This window comes from Aquarana catesbeiana, linkage group LG13 (genome assembly GCF_042186555.1).
Source record: "Aquarana catesbeiana isolate 2022-GZ linkage group LG13, ASM4218655v1, whole genome shotgun sequence".
Taxonomy (NCBI): Eukaryota; Metazoa; Chordata; class Amphibia; order Anura; family Ranidae; genus Aquarana; species Aquarana catesbeiana.
In genome coordinates, this window is record NC_133336.1 from 100,991,788 (window position 1) to 101,009,972 (window position 18,185).

At 43.1% G+C, this 18,185-nt stretch overlaps 1 protein-coding gene across 7 annotated transcripts in view; it reads right to left on the bottom strand.

The window, feature by feature from the left end:
* The window catches only part of RYR3 (ryanodine receptor 3), a 1,082,755-nt gene that overhangs the window by 257,308 nt on the left and 807,262 nt on the right, over positions 1-18,185 (bottom strand). For all 7 annotated transcript variants that reach the window (XM_073608696.1, XM_073608694.1, XM_073608691.1 and 4 more), the window contains one exon: positions 7,963-8,014. In XM_073608696.1, coding sequence (XP_073464797.1) covers positions 7,963-8,014 — 52 coding nt within the window. The remainder of the gene's footprint in view (positions 1-7,962; positions 8,015-18,185) is intronic.

Below are 18,185 nucleotides of genomic sequence, written 5' to 3' on the forward strand. Positions count from 1 at the left end.
GTGGGCACTGATAGGCTGCACTGATAGGCGGCACTGATAGGTGGCACTGATGAGACGGCACTGGTGGGCACTGATCAGGAGACACTGATGAGTGGCACCGATGGGCACTGATAGGTGGCACTGATAGGTGGCACGGAGAGGTGGCACTGATGGGTGGCACTGATAGGCAGCACTGATAAGTGACACTGATGATGAGGCAGTGATGGGCACTGATTGGCAGCATTGATGGACACTAATAGGTGGCACTGGTGGGCACTAATTAGCAGTACTGATGGGCACTGATAGATGGCACTGGTGGGCACTCATTAGAAGCACTGGAGGGCACTGGTTAGCAGCGCTGGTGGGCACTAAGGGGATCGATGTCCCTGACACAAGAAAAAAAAGCCGATAACCGGCTTCTGTTTACTTCCGCGATCAGCTGTCATTGGCTAACAGCTGATCACGTGGTAAAGGGCCCACTGTGATTGGTCCCTTACCTCAAACAATGATCAGCCAAGTCCCAAGGACTTGGCGATCACAGAGCACGCCGGACACGCTTCCCCTGCAGTGTGAGAACATGAGGACGTCCATGTACGCCCTCCTGATATTTTAAGCCTGAACTCTTTCGGCTATAGTGTGGGTGCAAAGTGGTTAAAGGGCGCCTAGCTTTAATCAGCCTTTTTTTTATTGACCTAGTTTTCAATAGGTCAAAATCTGATGTAAGCAGCCTGTTTGGAAGGTGGCAGAAGTACTATGTGGTGGTGATTCGTTTGGAGTATTCACTGATGCACGTTTCATGTTTTATGGACTCAAATTGAGGTGGAAGAAAAAGGAGGTGGGCTATTAACTACTTGCCTACTGGGCACATTTACCCCCTTCCTGCCCAGGTCAATTTTCAGCTTTCAGCGCTGTCAAACTTTAACCACTTCAGCCCGGAAGGATTTGCCCCCTTAATGACCAGGCCCTTTTTTGCGATACAGCACTGCGTCGCTTTAACTGACAAGTGCGCAGTTGTGCGATGCTGTACCCAAACAAAATTGACGTCCTTTTTTTCCCACAAATATAGCTTTCTTTTGGGGGTATTTGATCACCTCTTTGGTTTTATTTTTTGCGCTATAAACAAAGAGTGACAATTTTGAAATTTTTTTTTTTTAACTTTTTGCTATAATACATATATCAGAAAAAAGTATTCATCAGTTTAGACCGATATATATTCTTCTACATATTTTTGGTAAAAAAAAAAAAAATCACAATAAACGTTTAACGATTGGTTTGCGCAAACGTTTTTGCATCTACAAACTATGGGATAGATTTAGGGACTTTTATTTCTTTTTATGGTTTTTACTAGTAATGGCGGCGATCTGCGATTTTTAGCGGGACTGCGACATTGCAGTGGACAAATCTGACCTCAAATGACACTTTTTGGGGACAAGTGACATTATTACATTGATCAGTGCTAAAAAAAATGCACTGATCAATGTAAAAATTACACTGGCAGGGAAGGGGTTAACACCAGCGGCGATCAATGGGTTAACTGTGTTCCCTGGGTGTGTTCTAACTGTAGGGGGATGGGCTGCCAGGGACATGACAGAGATCACTGTTCCCGATGACTCGGAACAGATGATCTCTGTCATGTCCCCTGTCAGAACGGGGATTCGCCTTGTTTACAAAGGCAGATCCCCATTCTGCCTCTGTACTAGGCGAACGCAGGTTGCCAGCGGAGATCGAGTCCACTCGACCCACGGGCACACTCCTGCAGTGTGCAATTGGTGCGAGCGCGTGCCGCCAGCGCACCTGCGCAAGCCGATGTACAGCTACACCAATTCACGCAGGAGAGCCAACATGCTGCCGTATGATGACCGCGGCTGGTCGGCAAGCAGTTATATGACAATTGCGCGGTCACGCAACACTGTACCTATATGAAGTTTTTAGCATTTTTTTCACACCAATAGAGCTTGATTTTGGTGGTATTTAATCACCACTGGGTTTTTTATTTTTTGCTAAACAGTTGTAAAAATACCGAAAATTTTGAAAAAAAAAAACATTTTTCATAGTTTGTTATTAAAATTTTGCAACCAGGTAATTTTCCTTTTTCATTGATGTGCGCTGATGAGGCTTTACTGATGGGCACTGATAGGTGGCACTGATGGGCACTGATGAGGCGGCACTGGTGGGCACCGATGAAGAGGCACTAATGAGGCTGTACTGATAGGCGGCACTGATAGGTGGCACTGAATGGCACTGATAGGTGGCATGGAGAGGTGGCACTGATAGGCAGCACTGATGGGCACTGATAGGTGGCACTGATGGGCACTGATAGGCAGTGATAGGCACTGGTAATCTAGTAGGGTTTAATATTGAGTTGGCCCACCCTTTGCAGCTATAACAGCTTCAACTCTTCTGGGAAGGCTGTCCACAAGGTTTAAGTGTGTGTCTATGGGAATGTTTGACCATTCTTTCAGAAGCACATTTGTGAGATCAGGCAATGATATGGACGAGAAGGCCTGGCTCGCAGTCTCCGCTCTAATTCATCCCAAAGGCGTTCTAACGGGCTGAGGTCAGGATTCTGTGCAGGCCAGTTAAGTTCCTCCACCCAAAACTCGCTCATCCATGTCTTTATGGACCTTGCTTTGTGCACTGGTCCAAATAATGTGGTGGAGGGGGATTATGGTGTGTGGTTGTTTTTCAGGGGTTGGGCTTGGCCCATTAGTTCCAGTGAAGGGAACTCTTAAGGCATCAGCATACCAAGACATTTCGGACAATTTCATGCTCCCAACTTTGTGGAAACAGTTTAGGGATGGCCCCTTCTTGTTTCAACATGACTGCGCACCAGCCGCAGTGTCTCTAACAATCGATGAGTCATCAGCTGTCAATGGGTTTAACAGCTGAACAATAAAAAAAAAGTGCTGGTAAAAAAATAAAGAAAAAAACGCCCCCCCCCCCCCGTCATACCAAGCTCTTTAGATCTGCTACAATTTAAAAATAAAACGGCGTGGGGTCCCCCCAAAATCCTTACCAGACCCTTATCCAGGCATGCAGGCTGGCAAGTCAGGAAAGGGGGGACGAGCAAGCATCCCCCCTCTTGAACCATACCAAACTACATGCCCTCAACATGAGGGAGTGGGTGCTTTTTGGGCAGGGGGAGATCTTCCCTGTGCTGCAGGGGTTAATACTAGTGCTGGACCTGTGACAGGCTCTCATTAAGAGTGCCAACTATGCACACCCTTTCTACCCACCACCTCCATTCATAGAAGCTGCACTATGGCTCCATGAATGAGAAGTGCTCTATAAATGTAGGACATAGGAGGAACAGGCTTGGAAAAGCTAAACTCATAATCACAAACTATCAGTATATGCTGGTGTTCCCAAGCTGACCTCACTAGGGGACCCACCAAACTACATTGCAATGCACTTAAACACTGGTAATTTGATTATGGGCAGAGATACAAAAGGGTTTTGGAAGTGTGAGCCTGGAGCAGTTAACTGGTAAGTGGGGCAGAAATCACAGTATTGTTTAACCTTAAAGAAGATCTACAGTCCCGCCCCCCAAAAAATATTAAAGTCAGCCGCTACAATTACTGTTACTTGTCCAGGGATCCAGCACTGTCCTCACGCATGTCGGTTCCTTACCGGTCTTTGAGTCCCCGGCACCGGAATGTTTACTAAGGAAAGCTGGCTGTGACTCCATGTGGCTTCACAGGTGGTTTCTCTCTGCGCAAGTGTGAGCCGATCTGCATTTTGTGAATGGTCCCGTAGCCTTGTAGGTTCTGTGATGTGTCCCAGAAGGCTGAGGGTAAAGGGGGGCGAACTTCCGCTTGGACTGCCTAGGTGATTTGAGCAGAAATGGTAGCAGGCACCTGTCAAAACCATGTACTCCACCCTACCCTCCCAAAAAATAGATATGTCTAAAAGTGGTTGAGGGGGGGGAGGGGGCAAAACCATCAATACAGATTGGTTGTCTATGCCGCCATTTTCTCTGCCACTAGGTGTTCTCCCAGTGCATAATTGTGAGCTAAATTGAGCACCATTTGACTATATGGCTGGGGAACCAGCCACTGTTCTACAACCTTTCCACAGACTTTGGTAACTCGCTACAGGAAATCAACTTGTGGCAAAATTAGGAAACCTTTTTTCGGCATAATCCTTCCTAACTATGACGTACTCCTGGGGAAAGATTTTCTCCACCTCAGAAGTCAGCTTGGAGACCTGGAACATCGTCATTATCAACATTTTTATTATAATCATTACCAATCGCTTTTTGTGTGTGTGTGCGAATCTGTTTTTTTCCCCTTCATTTCCAGGAGCATGGGAAACATCACTGAGCTGAACAGGTTTTCTTCTCATAGGCTCCCACAATTTCAAAAACATAGAAGAGTCCTGCTCTGCTATAATGTCATGTTCCAAGTCTTACACTACCCCAAATTCTTGGTTGACAGTGCCAAAGGCTGTGGAGGTTGACACTGGCACTAGCCAGTACAACTAGTGTCCCCATGTAATCATACAACTCAGGGGGCTTTACTTGTTGAGCTAGTCAACCAGTCTGCCGTTTAAAGCTGTGTTGGAGTGGTGGTTCACATGCACAGCACACTTAAACTACCCCTCAGCCAGACCAAGGCATGTAGTGAAATATTTTCTAATGCAAAAAAAGACCCTCTGGATGGCTCTGCAATATATCAGCTCCACCTGTAGTGCACACTAGAAAAGGAGAGCCTCTGTCCTCTGGGGAGCTGAGGGAGAGGAATCTTAGCTATTTTGGGTGCTAATTCCAGGGTTTTGTAGGGCTTCCTTCCTGAAAGCGTGAAGGCACAGGGTCCTATCATCTAACATTCCTAAGAAGATCTACCACTATTGTGTACCTCTCCACTATGTCTACCAGATGGTCCGGATCTGCCCAGAAGTCTGGACTAGGAGCTGGCTCAGCCTCTCAGCAAGCCACTGAGAGCTTGAGTCAGCTGTTCCTGTTGCCTTCACAGCCCAGCAATCCGGTGAGCGCTAGAGGGGCAGAGCAGAGAGCTGGTAATTGACAATCACTTGCTCTCTGCAGGCTGAAGATAAGAGCTGAGTGATCAGCGGAGTTTGATCGCTCAGTTTTCTGTCTTAGAGGAGGTAGGGAACAGCTGCAGCTGGGATTGGGGCTGCAGCCATCTAAGTAACTGTGGTTGTTTAATTTTTCCAATCCCATACCTCTCTTTTAAAGACCAGACAGAACCTCCAGGTGCAGCCATTTCTTGACAAGCCACCCTAGGCTGTACATTTGGGACCTCAGTGGACAATCTAGTCGATATCTCCAGTTGTGCACTCTTTGTGCCCTAACAGAAGCAACAGTTGATCATAATTTTTGGCCTTACCAGGGAGGAGATTTTAATATACCTTTTGTGGATCCCCAATGGTAAAAAGGGTAATGAGGCTGGCCCACTGGTAATGGAGTCACCTCTCTCTCCAACTTAATCCTAAATGTGGTGAGGAAGGCTTCCACATCAACTTTTGCAGGCAGTTGCTGCCCCTTACAGGTGTACCCACAGGAGGGTCCTAGAGCTTTAAGGGTGTTTTCCAACCCAGAGACAGTCTCTGGTAGGGCTCAGTACTACCTCAGCTCTAGCAGCTTTTCACTGGCACCTGTTCTAAACTCTTACTACACCACCAAGTGCTTTGTGTAGTTTAAGTGCAGGTCCATTAAGTCTCTGATATCCCATAAAGGGATGACAATCCAAACAGGGGAGAGATATATTTCCCATAAAGGACCATTCCATTATATGCACAAATTGAACTTACCTCTCCCTTTGACATGGAGGGATAGTTGCACACGCCTGGATGAGTTTGTGTGTTTGTTTTTTCTAATAGCAGGACATTTCACTTTGGCTGTTTTGGACATTATTATCTATATAAGCTCTATATGGTTTGCATTATGTCACATTTGGCATTTTTCACTAATCAAGGTTGTTATTCAAGAATATTGCACTTATTTGTTTTGAAGACAGGATTAAAATGTGCGCCTTTGAGTTACTTTGTACATTTGAAGTATTATTTTTTTAGCGCTACATGCTAAATAACTTTTATATATTCACTATAAGGCCAATCTCAGCTGTCTATCACTACAGCTTCAAAATTGTCTATTGCTTAAAAATTGTGTCTGACTATAATCCTGAACCAGTCACTGAGTTTTCTTTCTTTTTAGGCCCTTTTCACACTTATACGACTTCAAAGTCGTGCAATTTTATCGCGATTTAGCGGATGCGATTTGGGAGCAGTACTACTTTGTATGACTTTGCCACAACTTTGGCATTAACCATTCTCAGCTTGTGCTTACAAAGTAGTGCTGAAATCGTATCTATATTATTCAGGTACGATTTGCATGCTACTTGAGGGTTTAACATTGAGGTCTATGGAGTACAAATCTTATGGAAGTTGGACCAAAGTAGTGCAGGGACTTAAAGTCGTGCCAATATGAATGGTAGTCATTGAAAATCATGGAGAATGACTTGTCATACGATTTTGCAGCACAAAATCGTGGGACAAGTCGTAGAAGTGTGAAAGGAGCCTAATTCTGCTATATTTTGTTCTTTTCCAATAAAATATGAACAATGGTTTGGTTATGTTATGGGGGTCAAGCCTATCATTGATTTGTACAAACTTTCTGTCTGCAGCTGGTTGAAAACACCCGTCCAAACTCATTGCTTCTCCAGAACTTTTTAATTGATTTGATTTATATACTGTATACTTCTTTCTGTTTAAATACAGTATGTCTTCTAACAAACTCTGAGTAAAGTCCATTCATCTAATTATGGGAATTCTGAAGGCAACTGATTGCACCAGAGAGTATGTAGGGGTCACAGCAGTTAATACTTATGTGATTAAGATTGATTATACATTTTGGAACTATGTACTTGTAGAATTCCAACATGGCACTACGGACTATTTTGTGTACACCAGTGACACAAAAACCCAATTAAATCCAGTTTAATTCCAGGGTGTATCAAAACAAAACATAGGAAGACTGTGGAGAGTGACTACTCACAGAAACCTGAGCAACCAATTCCAAACACCAGCACTGTCATGTGAAAGGGAGGAAAATAAAACACATATTACCCATAACAAGTAGATGTACCTAATAACATGGTCACTGTGTGTATCACTTTATTACAGATTTGTTCCAAGCAGCACAGTCACAAATATCTAACTACTAAATACACAAACGTGCTTGGAGGATGCCTTAAAGCTGCAAGTGAATTTACAGGACAGTATGAATTAATCTTAAAAGTTAGATTAAACCCTTTGCGCCATCGCCTCCCGACGCTTTAAGGGATTTCAGATGCCGGGAGGCATGGCGGGGTTTATTATCATGTGACTGCTGTGATTGGCTGTACATGGTGGAGTGGAGGTGCAAACAGTAAATCCTTGCTGATGTACTCTGGAGTTCCTGAAGTGCCATTGAACAACCTGTTACGGTGAAATCCCATATGGTTCCAAAGCTGTGGATGGATGATTACTGATATCTTGCTGTTATAAGACCACTCATGATTTGGAATCTTATCACTTGGTAAGAGGCTGCAATTGGTGGTGGTGTTGAATTCACAGGGTTGCTTATTGTTATTCACAAGTGGAAACATATGACACGATTTGCAATGGTGGTAGAACCCTCCTACACACGGAGATATTCTTATTGAGTTATTAATTGGTATTTTTTATTTTTTGTGTCACTTTGGAATAGTGGTGTCACCTTAAAAATTGTAATTTTGGCAATTGTATTTGTATTTATGATTTTGGTATACACATAACACATTTATTTTTGATGATATTATGATCCTTTGTATTGGGATGCATACTGTATAACTAAGACACACTTAATTTAGAAACACAGTGCAACATTTGTATTCCTCTTATTTTATATAAATATATATATATTAAACAAAATAAAGTGGGTCTGCATTCAACAAACCATCCACTAGTTACAGTAATACATGACAAATTTCTGCTAATGCCTACCTTTGCCATCATTGCTGCATATGCTGTATACAGTGGGTCATCCTCCAACTTACTGTGAAAAAAAAGTGAGCTTGGTCAGGGATAAATATTCATCATATTGAAAATGCTTTCATGAACTTTGAGGAGGTCATATATGTAGCATTTGCATTACAGCTGTCCAATGCACACTGAAGCCTGGACACCACATATTGGAACACATTGTTCCATATTTCCACATTTTGTCATGTTACAACCAAAAACGTAAATGTATTTTATTTGCATTTTATGTGATAGACCAACACAAAGTGGCACATAATTGTGAAGTGAAAGGAAAATGATTGATGGTTTTACAAATGTTTTACAAATACATATCTGAAAAGTGGGGCGTGCATTTGTATTCAGCCCCCTTTACTCTGATACCCCTAACTAAAATCTAGTGGTGCCAATTGCCACCTGTGTGTAAATTAATCTCAGTATAAATACAGCTGTTCTGTGAAGACCTAAGAGGCTTGTTAGAGAATCTTAGAGAACAAACAGCACCATGAAGCCCAAGGAACACACCTGACAGGTCAGGGATAAAGTTGTGGAGAAGTTTAAAGTAGGGTTAGGTTATAAAACAATGTCCCAAGCTTTGAACATCTCACAGAGCACTGTTCAATCCATCATCTGAAAATGGAAAGAGTATGGCACAACTGCAAACCTACCAAGACATGGCCATCCACCAAAACTGACAAGCCTGGTAAGGAGAGCATTAATCAGAGAAACAGCCAAGAGGCCCATGGTAACGTTAGAGGAGTTGTAGAGATCCACAGCTCAAGTGGAAGAATCTGTCCACAGCACAACTATTAGCCGCGCACTCCACAAATCTGGCCTTTATGGAAGAGTGGCAAGAAGAAAGTCAATGTTAAAAGAAAGTTATAAGAAGTCCCATTTGCGGTTTGCGAGAAGCCATGTGGGGGACACAGCAAACATGTGGAAGAAGGTGCTGTGGTCAGTTGAGCCCAAAATTAAACTTTTTGGCCTAAAACCAAAACACTCTGAGTCACGGTCATCAATACAAAAAAAAGTTTTTAAAGCGTCCGTTTTTTCGGGAGCAGTGATTTTAATAATGCTTAAAGTGAAACAATTATAATTAAATATTCCTTTAAATATCGTGCCCGCGGGGGGGTGTCCTAAGTATCCCTGTAAACTAGCACATGTTTCCCATGTTTAGAACAATACCACAGAAAAATTACATTCCTAAAGGAAAAAATGTCATTTAAAGCTACTTGCGTCTGTAATATATTGTTGGGTCACGGCAATATGGATGAGAATCATTGAAAAAAATGGCATGGGTCGCCCCCCCCCCCCAGTCCATTACCAGGCCCTTTGGGTCTGGTATGGATATTAAGGGGAACCCTGCACCCAAATTTTTTAAAAAATGGCGCGGGGGTCCCCCAGGCACTATATACTCTGAACAGCCTGCCCTATATACTCTGCAGAAAATTGGGCCTTAGGTGTTGGTGGTACCAGGACTCTGTAGGCCCTCACAGTTACTGTACTCTTGGTGGGTGCAGGAACGGGCCCTGCTGTGAAATATTATATCAAGAATTGTAATTACATGCCCATGTTAAACAGAGGCAGAAAAATTGGGCCTTGAGTGGTGGTGGTGCCACAACACTGTAACCCCTCACAGATACTCTTGTTGGGCACAGGAAGGGGCTCTGCGTTGAAATATTATATCAAAAATGTCTGGGACCAAATTTCTTTTTACAGTTCAGCAACTGGGGTAGGGAAATTTGCCTGCTAAAATCAGATGGTGGTGTACTGCTAGCAGATTGGCTGCAAGTACTTGGGACACCTATTGCTGTACCTTCATTCCTCTCATTGCAGGTTTTTGAGAGGACTGGTGGTACAGTAGGGTTGGAGATCACAGATGAGGAGCAAGGAGAAGTCCGCCTTTTTCTTTGATGTGGTTCTTTCAAGTGCTGTTGCCAATGGACTGTATGGCAGGTTGTCATATGTCTGGTCAAGCATGCTGTTCTGGGCATGCTTAATTTGCTTCAGACATAAGCTTCAAACAGCAAAGGTGTGATTTGCTGCACATGTGTCGAAAAAGGCCCACACCAAGGAACTTTTAAAAGTCAGCGGGGAGTCAGCAGCGCCCTGCACCTGCGGAGCTCTGCGGTGTAATGGAATAGGGTGGCTGCCCTTAAGCTGCCCCCTAGAGGACATCCTGCCTCATTGGAGTTGTGCCTCCTCCTTCTCATTCTCCTCTCTTCTCTCAGGCACCCAAGTACAGTCAGTAAAGTCATCATCCCCTCCCTCCTCGTCACTGGAGCAAACTTGGCAGTATGCTGCAGCTGGGGGAACATGACTGCCAGTTTCATGTAATTCTTGGGCACCCCCTCTCTCTAGGCTCACATTACTCCCTTCCTCAACCTGGGAACCAACATCAAAGCCTTCAAATCGCATCCTCCAGCAGCATGTACCCAACACTGTGGTTGAATAAATCTGGGGACTCCTTCGTGCATGATGGTGGGGCTACAGAAGGAGTGACTGTGGACAAGGAGCCGGTGGAATAGGCAGCTTTGGCAGCTGCGTTGGAAGGTAAACTACTCTGAGCCTGGGTGACAGAGGATGAGGAGGATGAGGACGGCTTTGTTATCCACTCCACCAACTTTTCTGCATGTTCTGGCTCAATAACACGGCCAGCAGCAGAAAAAAAGGACAAGCGTGCCCCACGGCCACTTGCAGAGGATGCACCATGTCCACGACCAGCACTGTTGACTGTAGACACAGAGGCTGCTTGCCCTCTCTTAGTGGCCTGTGAGCGTCTGCCTCTCCTTGGTGGCCTTCTGAACATGATATATATTTTGTTTTGCAACACCACACTACACTGTATTAGATACTGTGTACACCTCCTGCACTGTATTAGCTACGGCTGCACTGTATTTTGTACTGGGTACACCACCAGAAGCGTAGTAGAAACTGTACACACTGTATTAGAAACTGTACAATGGCTGCACTGTATTTTATACTGTGTACACCACCAGAAGTGTAGTAGACACTGTACACACTGTATTTGATACTGTGTACACCACCAGAAGTGTAGTAGAAACTGTACACACTGTATTAGATACTGTGTACACCGCCTGCACTGTATTAGAAACTGTACAATGGCTGCACTGTATTTTATACTGTGTACACCACTAGAAGTGTAGTAGACACTGTACACACTGTATTAGATACTATGTACACTGCCTGCACTGTATTAGCAACTGTACTACGGATGCACTGTATTTTATACTGTGTACACCACCAGAAGTGTAGTAGAAACTGTACACACTGTATTAGATACTGTGTACACCACCTGCACTGTATTAGCAACTGTACTACGGCTGCACTGTATTGTGTACTGTGTACACCACCAGAAGAATAGTAGAAACTGTACACACTGTATTAGATACTGTGTACACCACCTGCACTGTATTAGCAACTGTAATACGGCTGCACTGTATTGTGTACTGTGTACACCACCAGAAGTGTAGTAGAAACTGTACACACTGTATTAGATACTATGTACACTGCCTGCACTGTATTAGCAACTGTACTACGGATGCACTGTATTTTATACTGTGTACACCACCAGAAGTGTAGTAGAAACTGCACACACTGTATTAGATACTGTGTACACCGCCTGCACTGTATTAGCATCTGTACTACTACTGCACTGTATTGTGTACTGATTACGCCACCAGAAGTGTAGTAGACACTGTACACACTGTATTAGATACTGTGTACACTGCCTACAGTGTATTAGAAACAGTACACCATGGAATGCACTGTAGATATAGGCTACACTGGATGCAGAGTATATACAGTATCTCACAAAAGTGAGTACACCCCTCACATTTTTGAAAATATTTTATTCTATCTTTTCATTTGACAACACTGAAGAAATTACACTTTGCTACAATGTAAAGTAGTGAGTGTACAGCTTGTATAACAGTGTAAATTTGCTGTCCCCTCAAAATAACTCAACACACAGCCATTAATGTCTAAACCGCTGGCAACAAAAGTGAGTACACCCCTAAGTGAAAATGTCCAAATTGGGCCCAAAGTGTCAATATTTTGTGTGGTCACCATTATTTTCCAGCACTGCCTTAACCCTCTTGGGCATGGAGTTCACCAGAGCTTCACAGGTTGCTACTGGAGACCTCTTCCACTCCTCCATGATGACATCACAGCACTGGTGGATGTTAGAGACCTTGAGAAAGGCAGTGGTCATCTTGGAGGTGTGCTTGGGGTCGTTATCATGTTGGAATACTGCCCTGCGGCCCAGTTTTCGAAGGGAGGGGATCATGCTCTGCTTCAGTATGTTACAGTACATATTGACATTCATGGTTCCCTCAATGAACTGTAGCTCCCCAGTTCCGGCAGCATTCATGCAGCCCCAGACCATGACACTCCCACCACCATGCATGACTGTAGGCAAGACACACTTGTCTTTGTACTCCTCACCTGGTTGCCGCCACATACGCTTGACACCATCTGAACCAAATAAGTTTATCTTGGTCTCATCAGACCACAGGACATGGTTCCAGAAATCCATGTCCTTAGTCTGCTTGTCTTCAGCAAACTGTTTGCAGGCTTTCTTGTGCATCATCTTTAGAAGAGGCTGGGATGACAGCCATGCAGACCAATTTGATGCAGTGTGCGGCGTATGGTTTGAGCACTGACAGGCTGACCCCCACCCCTTCAACCTCTGCAGCAATGCTGACAGCACTCATACCTCAAAGACAACCTCTGGATATGACGCTGAGCACGTGTACTCAACTTTTTTAGTTGATCATGGCAGGGCCTGTTCTGAGTGGAACCTGTCCTGTTAAACCGCTGTATGGTCTTGGCCACCATGCTGCAGCTCAGCTTCAGGGTCTTGGCAATCATCTTATAGCCTAGGCCATCTTTATGTAGAGCAACAATTCTTTTTTTCAGATCTTCAGAGAGTTATTTGCCATGAGGTGCCATGTTGAACTTCCAGTGAACAGTATGAGAAAGTGAGAGCGATAACACCAAATTTAACACGCCTGCTCCCCATTCACACCTGAGACCTTGTAACACTAACGAGTCACATGACACCGGGAAGGGAAAATGGCTTATTGGGCCCAATTTGGACATTTCCACTTAGGGGTGTACTGACTTTTGTTGCCAGCGGTTTAGACATTAATGGCTGTGTGTTGAGTTATTTTGAGGGGACAGCAAATTTACACTGTTATACAAGCTGTACACTCACTCCTTCACATTGTAGCAAAGTGTAATTTTTTCAGTGTTGTCACATGAAAAGATAGAATAAAATATTTACAAAAATGTGAGGGGTTACTCACTTTTGTGAGATACTGTATATATATATATATATATATATATATATATATATATATATATATATATATATATATATATATTTATTTATTTATTAATACACTGCCTGCTATGACTGAATATAGAGTAAACACTGAAAATATAGTCTATGCTAAATGCAGAGTATATATATATATATATATATATATATATATATATATATATACCGCCACTAACTGAATAACCTGCCTGCTTAATCCAAATCAAGCTATCTCTCTCTGGTATCCACACCAACAACACTACACACGGCCGCCATGTAAGTAGCCTTATATAGTGTGGGGCGTGGACTTAGTGCCCCTGAGCCATGATTGGCCAAAGGCACCCTGCCCTTGGCCAATTATGGCTCTCTTAGCAGAGGGCGCTGTAATTGGCCAAAGCATGCAGGTCAGGTGCATGCTTTGGCCAATCATCATACAGCAATGCACTGCAAAATCGCCGCTTGAAATTGCCGCGAACGCCCCATAATGTTCATTCTTCGGCGAACGGGCGAACACCCGATGTTCGAGTCGAACTTATGTTCGACCTGAACATCAAGCTCATCCCTAGTAGAGACATACGTAAAAAGACTTGCAGCTGTAATTGCAGCGAAAGTTAATTCTCCATAGTATTGACTCAGGGGGGCTTAGTACAAATGCACGCCACACTTTTCACACTTTGTGTTGGTCTATCATATAAAGTCCCAATAAAATAAATTTTGGTTGTAACATGACAAAATGTGGAAAATTTCAAGGGGTATGAATAATTTTTCAAGGCATTGTATCTTGAAGAGCAGCACAACTCAAATTTTTTTAGATTCCACCTAAAAGTACTTATTGTTTTCGGATTTTGGCCAGAATCAGCAGATGGTCCCTAGCACTATCAGTTTCGGAAAACAACAAGACCAGGATGATTATTGTCAGGGATAAAAAAAAAAAAAACAGTTGATGTGATGACATTGGGATAATGATTAGGGAGCAAAAATCTGAGAGTATTTTAAATTCTAGCTCTAATAAAGGCAAAACTTGTGGAAAATAATTTCAACAGAGCTGTAATTTTAAAGTAAGCATATTACATCTATTAAATTGACACCTTTAGGCCCCTTTCACACAGCCGTTTCGATCAGACCCGCCTATCAGTTTTTCAGGCGGACCTAATCGGAAGGTCCATTCATCCATATAGACAGCTGGGTCCACAAAAGAAAATGGAAGAAGATCTGTCCTCTTCCGTTTAGGCAGGGTAGTGGGGTGAAATGGACTGTGATGTCTGTTTACTCCCAGCTGCCCATAGAACAGAGCAGGCTCTGTCCATGTCCGCTCTACAGAAACTAAGCGGACATGGATGTGTCATCTACCTGTTCTGCTCCGATCATCTGTGAACTAATCCCCTGCTGATCAGAACGGAAACTGCCCCTTGTGAACGGGGTCTTAATCTTTTGCATATAATATGTTTGAAACACTTACATACTCATATTATTAGCAAACATTATATGCAAACAACCAACTAGGTCAGTCCCACAACTAGACTTTAACCAAATTAAAAATTAAAAGAAGTATTAGAGACGCTGTAAATTCTGGAATACATCAAGAGACGATCAAAAAACTATATAGTAGGCTACACGCTAACTGGCAAAACAAGAGGGGATAGAGAGCGGGGATTATAACGGTGTCTAAGAACAGTATATTTAACACACAGAAATGAAGAATATAATATTTTATTGGTAAAAAATAGTTTGTTTTATTTTAAAAACAGAGGGTACATATACTTACAGGAGTGTTGACAATCATAGAGCCATTTATAAATACAGAGATGGCCAAGAATGTTATAAGGCCAATTAGAGTAACAGGCAATATATCCCTACATGTTTCACCAATACATTGGCTTCTTCAGGGGAAGCGATATTGAGAACCTATACATGTAAGTTGAATACGGAAGTCCCCAAAAGCGGACAGGACACCAAGTTCCTCCGGAGAATCAGCAACCAAATACTGCAACAAATTATGGCTACAGAGGGCAAATGAAGACAACACAAAGTTTAAAAAAACGATAAAGAAACAGGGACGCCAATAGTTTTGATTCAATGGTAACCACAGCAAATGATAAGTCAACCACAGTAAAGTACTGGTAGACCAATTATGAAAAGGTGTATGAAATGGGATATTAAAACACCCAGCTGGAGTGGAAACAGGCTAAGAGTGTCAGCAAAATGATCAAAGCCGCCTCTTGAAGTAGGGAGGGTCCCCATTAAGCAATGACAACGTCATAAGGTGCCCCCTGTCCACTTTTGGGGACTTCTGGATTCAACTTACATGTACAGGTTGTCAATATCACTTTCCCTGAAGAAGCCAATGTATTGGCGAAACATGTAGGGATATATTGTCTGTTACACTAATTGGCTTTATAACATTCTTGGCCATCTCTGTATGTATAAATTGCTCTATGATTGTCAACACTCCTGTATGTATATGTACCCTCTGTTTTTAAAAAAAAAAAAAAATATTTTGTACCAATAAAATATTATATTCTTTATTTCTGTGTGTTAAATATACTGTTCTTAGGCACCGTTATAATCCCCGCTCTCTATCCCCTCTTGTTTTGCCAATAATAAATAGGGATGAGGAGCCGTAAATCTTGAGGACTTTCCAGCCATACCCCATTTTTTCTGTTTCTACACGCTAACTGATTCTGTGGTTTGGTTATCTTTGAAAGCTTTGTTTGTAAAAAAAAGTTGGCAACTATAAAAGACTGTTGTGAGTCCAAATATATCAAACCTATTCCTACACCAGTGTAACCAGTGTTGACATCTAACTCAGATTAATTGTATCTTTGACTAAAGCTGGCTATACAGTGTACAAATTTCAGCCTATTTCCTGAAGGACTGGCCAAAATTTACACAGTGAGTGGCCCTGTTGGAGCTAGGCAGTAAATTATCAGTCAAAAAGCAGGTGCATCCAATCAGATGCAGAGGCTGTTAAGGAATTACATGGGTAGCGGGAGATGCATCCAAACGTGGTGCAAGCTAAACAAAAATATCAGTGTATGGCTAGCCAAAGTATGTCTAAGATAGTCTAATTACTAATTTAAATTATCCCTTAGTTAACATGAACCAACAAGCTTTTGATAACACTTTAAAAAAGTTAGTGGTTGTAACCCTAAAAAAAAAAAAAAATATGCTGATCCTTTTCAACACGATACACAGCATAGTGCCTGCGCTGTGTCATTTGTCCCTCTCTAAGCTAAACAAAACCTGGTTGATCCTGCCAGTCCCTGTGTCCCCCTGTCTGTGCTGGCAACGGTAATCATGGCTGCTGATCCCTGATTACCGTGGTCAGTTTACGTGCCTCCGTCATCCGCTGCTCTCCTATCTCTCCCCTCTCCCCCTCCCTGATGCCTGTCAGCTCGGAAGTTTGTGTGTAAAACGTCTCCTCCCCCCTGGGTGCTATAAGAGTTAAAATTACTAGTGATAAATGGTCTAATTCCCTCTCTTACATTATAATCAAATGTGCAGTGTGTGTGTTTTTTTTTTAAATGTTTCAGCAATATTCCTTATTTACAGCGCCACGGGGAGCGCTCAAGTGACCTCCTGCTACTCTTCTTCTCTCCTTCTGGCTGACGTCAGCGGGGAAACACAGCCCCTCCCACTGTAGTGCTTGGATCAAGGAGGAAGAGCGCCAGCAGGTCACGTGAGCGCCCCACAGCGCTGTAAGTAGGGTATTTTGATAAATCATTTTTTTTTAAAAACACACACACTGCACATTTGAGTATAATGTAAGAGAGTGAATTACATGATTTAACATAGTTTTTGGCAATCAATCATAGCATACTAGCTGTCACAGTCATGCAATATGCCATTTGTACAAAAAAATAATAATATAGTCTTCTAGACCTAAATATGTCATCAGTCATGCTACACAAAATAAACTGCATGAGATCCAATTAAAATGCATCACCTTTGACTAACACAAGAACCCCCATCCATGGGTGTCCGCAGGTAGGGGCAAGGGGGGGCGAGTGACCCCCCCACTGGAATCGGCAAGGGTCTGCCTTGGCTGCATCTGTAGCTGTGCTGGCTCTCTGTGTTTGTGCGAGTCAGCTCCACAGCTGTTGCAGATCAGTGTCATTGAGCTTACAGAGCTCTTTACTGTCACCTCTGACTGCTTCCTGTATGTGCTCCCTCGTGTTTGCTTTGCTGCCTGTAATGTACTTTCAAAGGGACATGTGGAAACAGGACCTGGGAGAAGGAAGACCACCGTGACCTTACAAGTGGGGGTTGTGAGTACAAGTGAAGGGAGGAGGCTGTTTTGCGTATGGGGGGGGGCAGAGCTGTGTGTGTGTGCATAGCTCCCAACTGTCCCTGATTTCGATGGACTGTCCCTAATTTGGAGCAATGTCCCTCTGTCCCTCTTTCCCCCTCATTTGTCCCTCATTTTGGTATGATCTATATAGTTGTATATAAAATGCACTTCTTATCTTTCAAAGGTGGTTCCCAGTGCTAAACCTTTCATCCAGTTTCTAAATTGCTGCATTTGTAAATTTTAAAAGCCAATATAAATGAATAGTAGTGGTACAAAAAGCCCTTGTGGATTTAATTAACTTTTTTTGGTTAATTCTCCTTTAAGGGGGTGTTGCAGGGGTGTGTCTTATGCCTACATACATTTGCTAGTAGGTATCCCTCATTCCCATCTCAAAATGTTGGGAGGTATGTGTGTGGGGGCCTGACATATATACAGATGAGGGGGGCAGCTGAGTGCATACAGGTATGATCAGTGAAGGGGGGTGCCAGATATAGGAAAGATCATATCATCTGTCCTGTATACAGCTATATACACCCATCTTCCTTCCTGTATTCCTCCATCATCACTCACTGC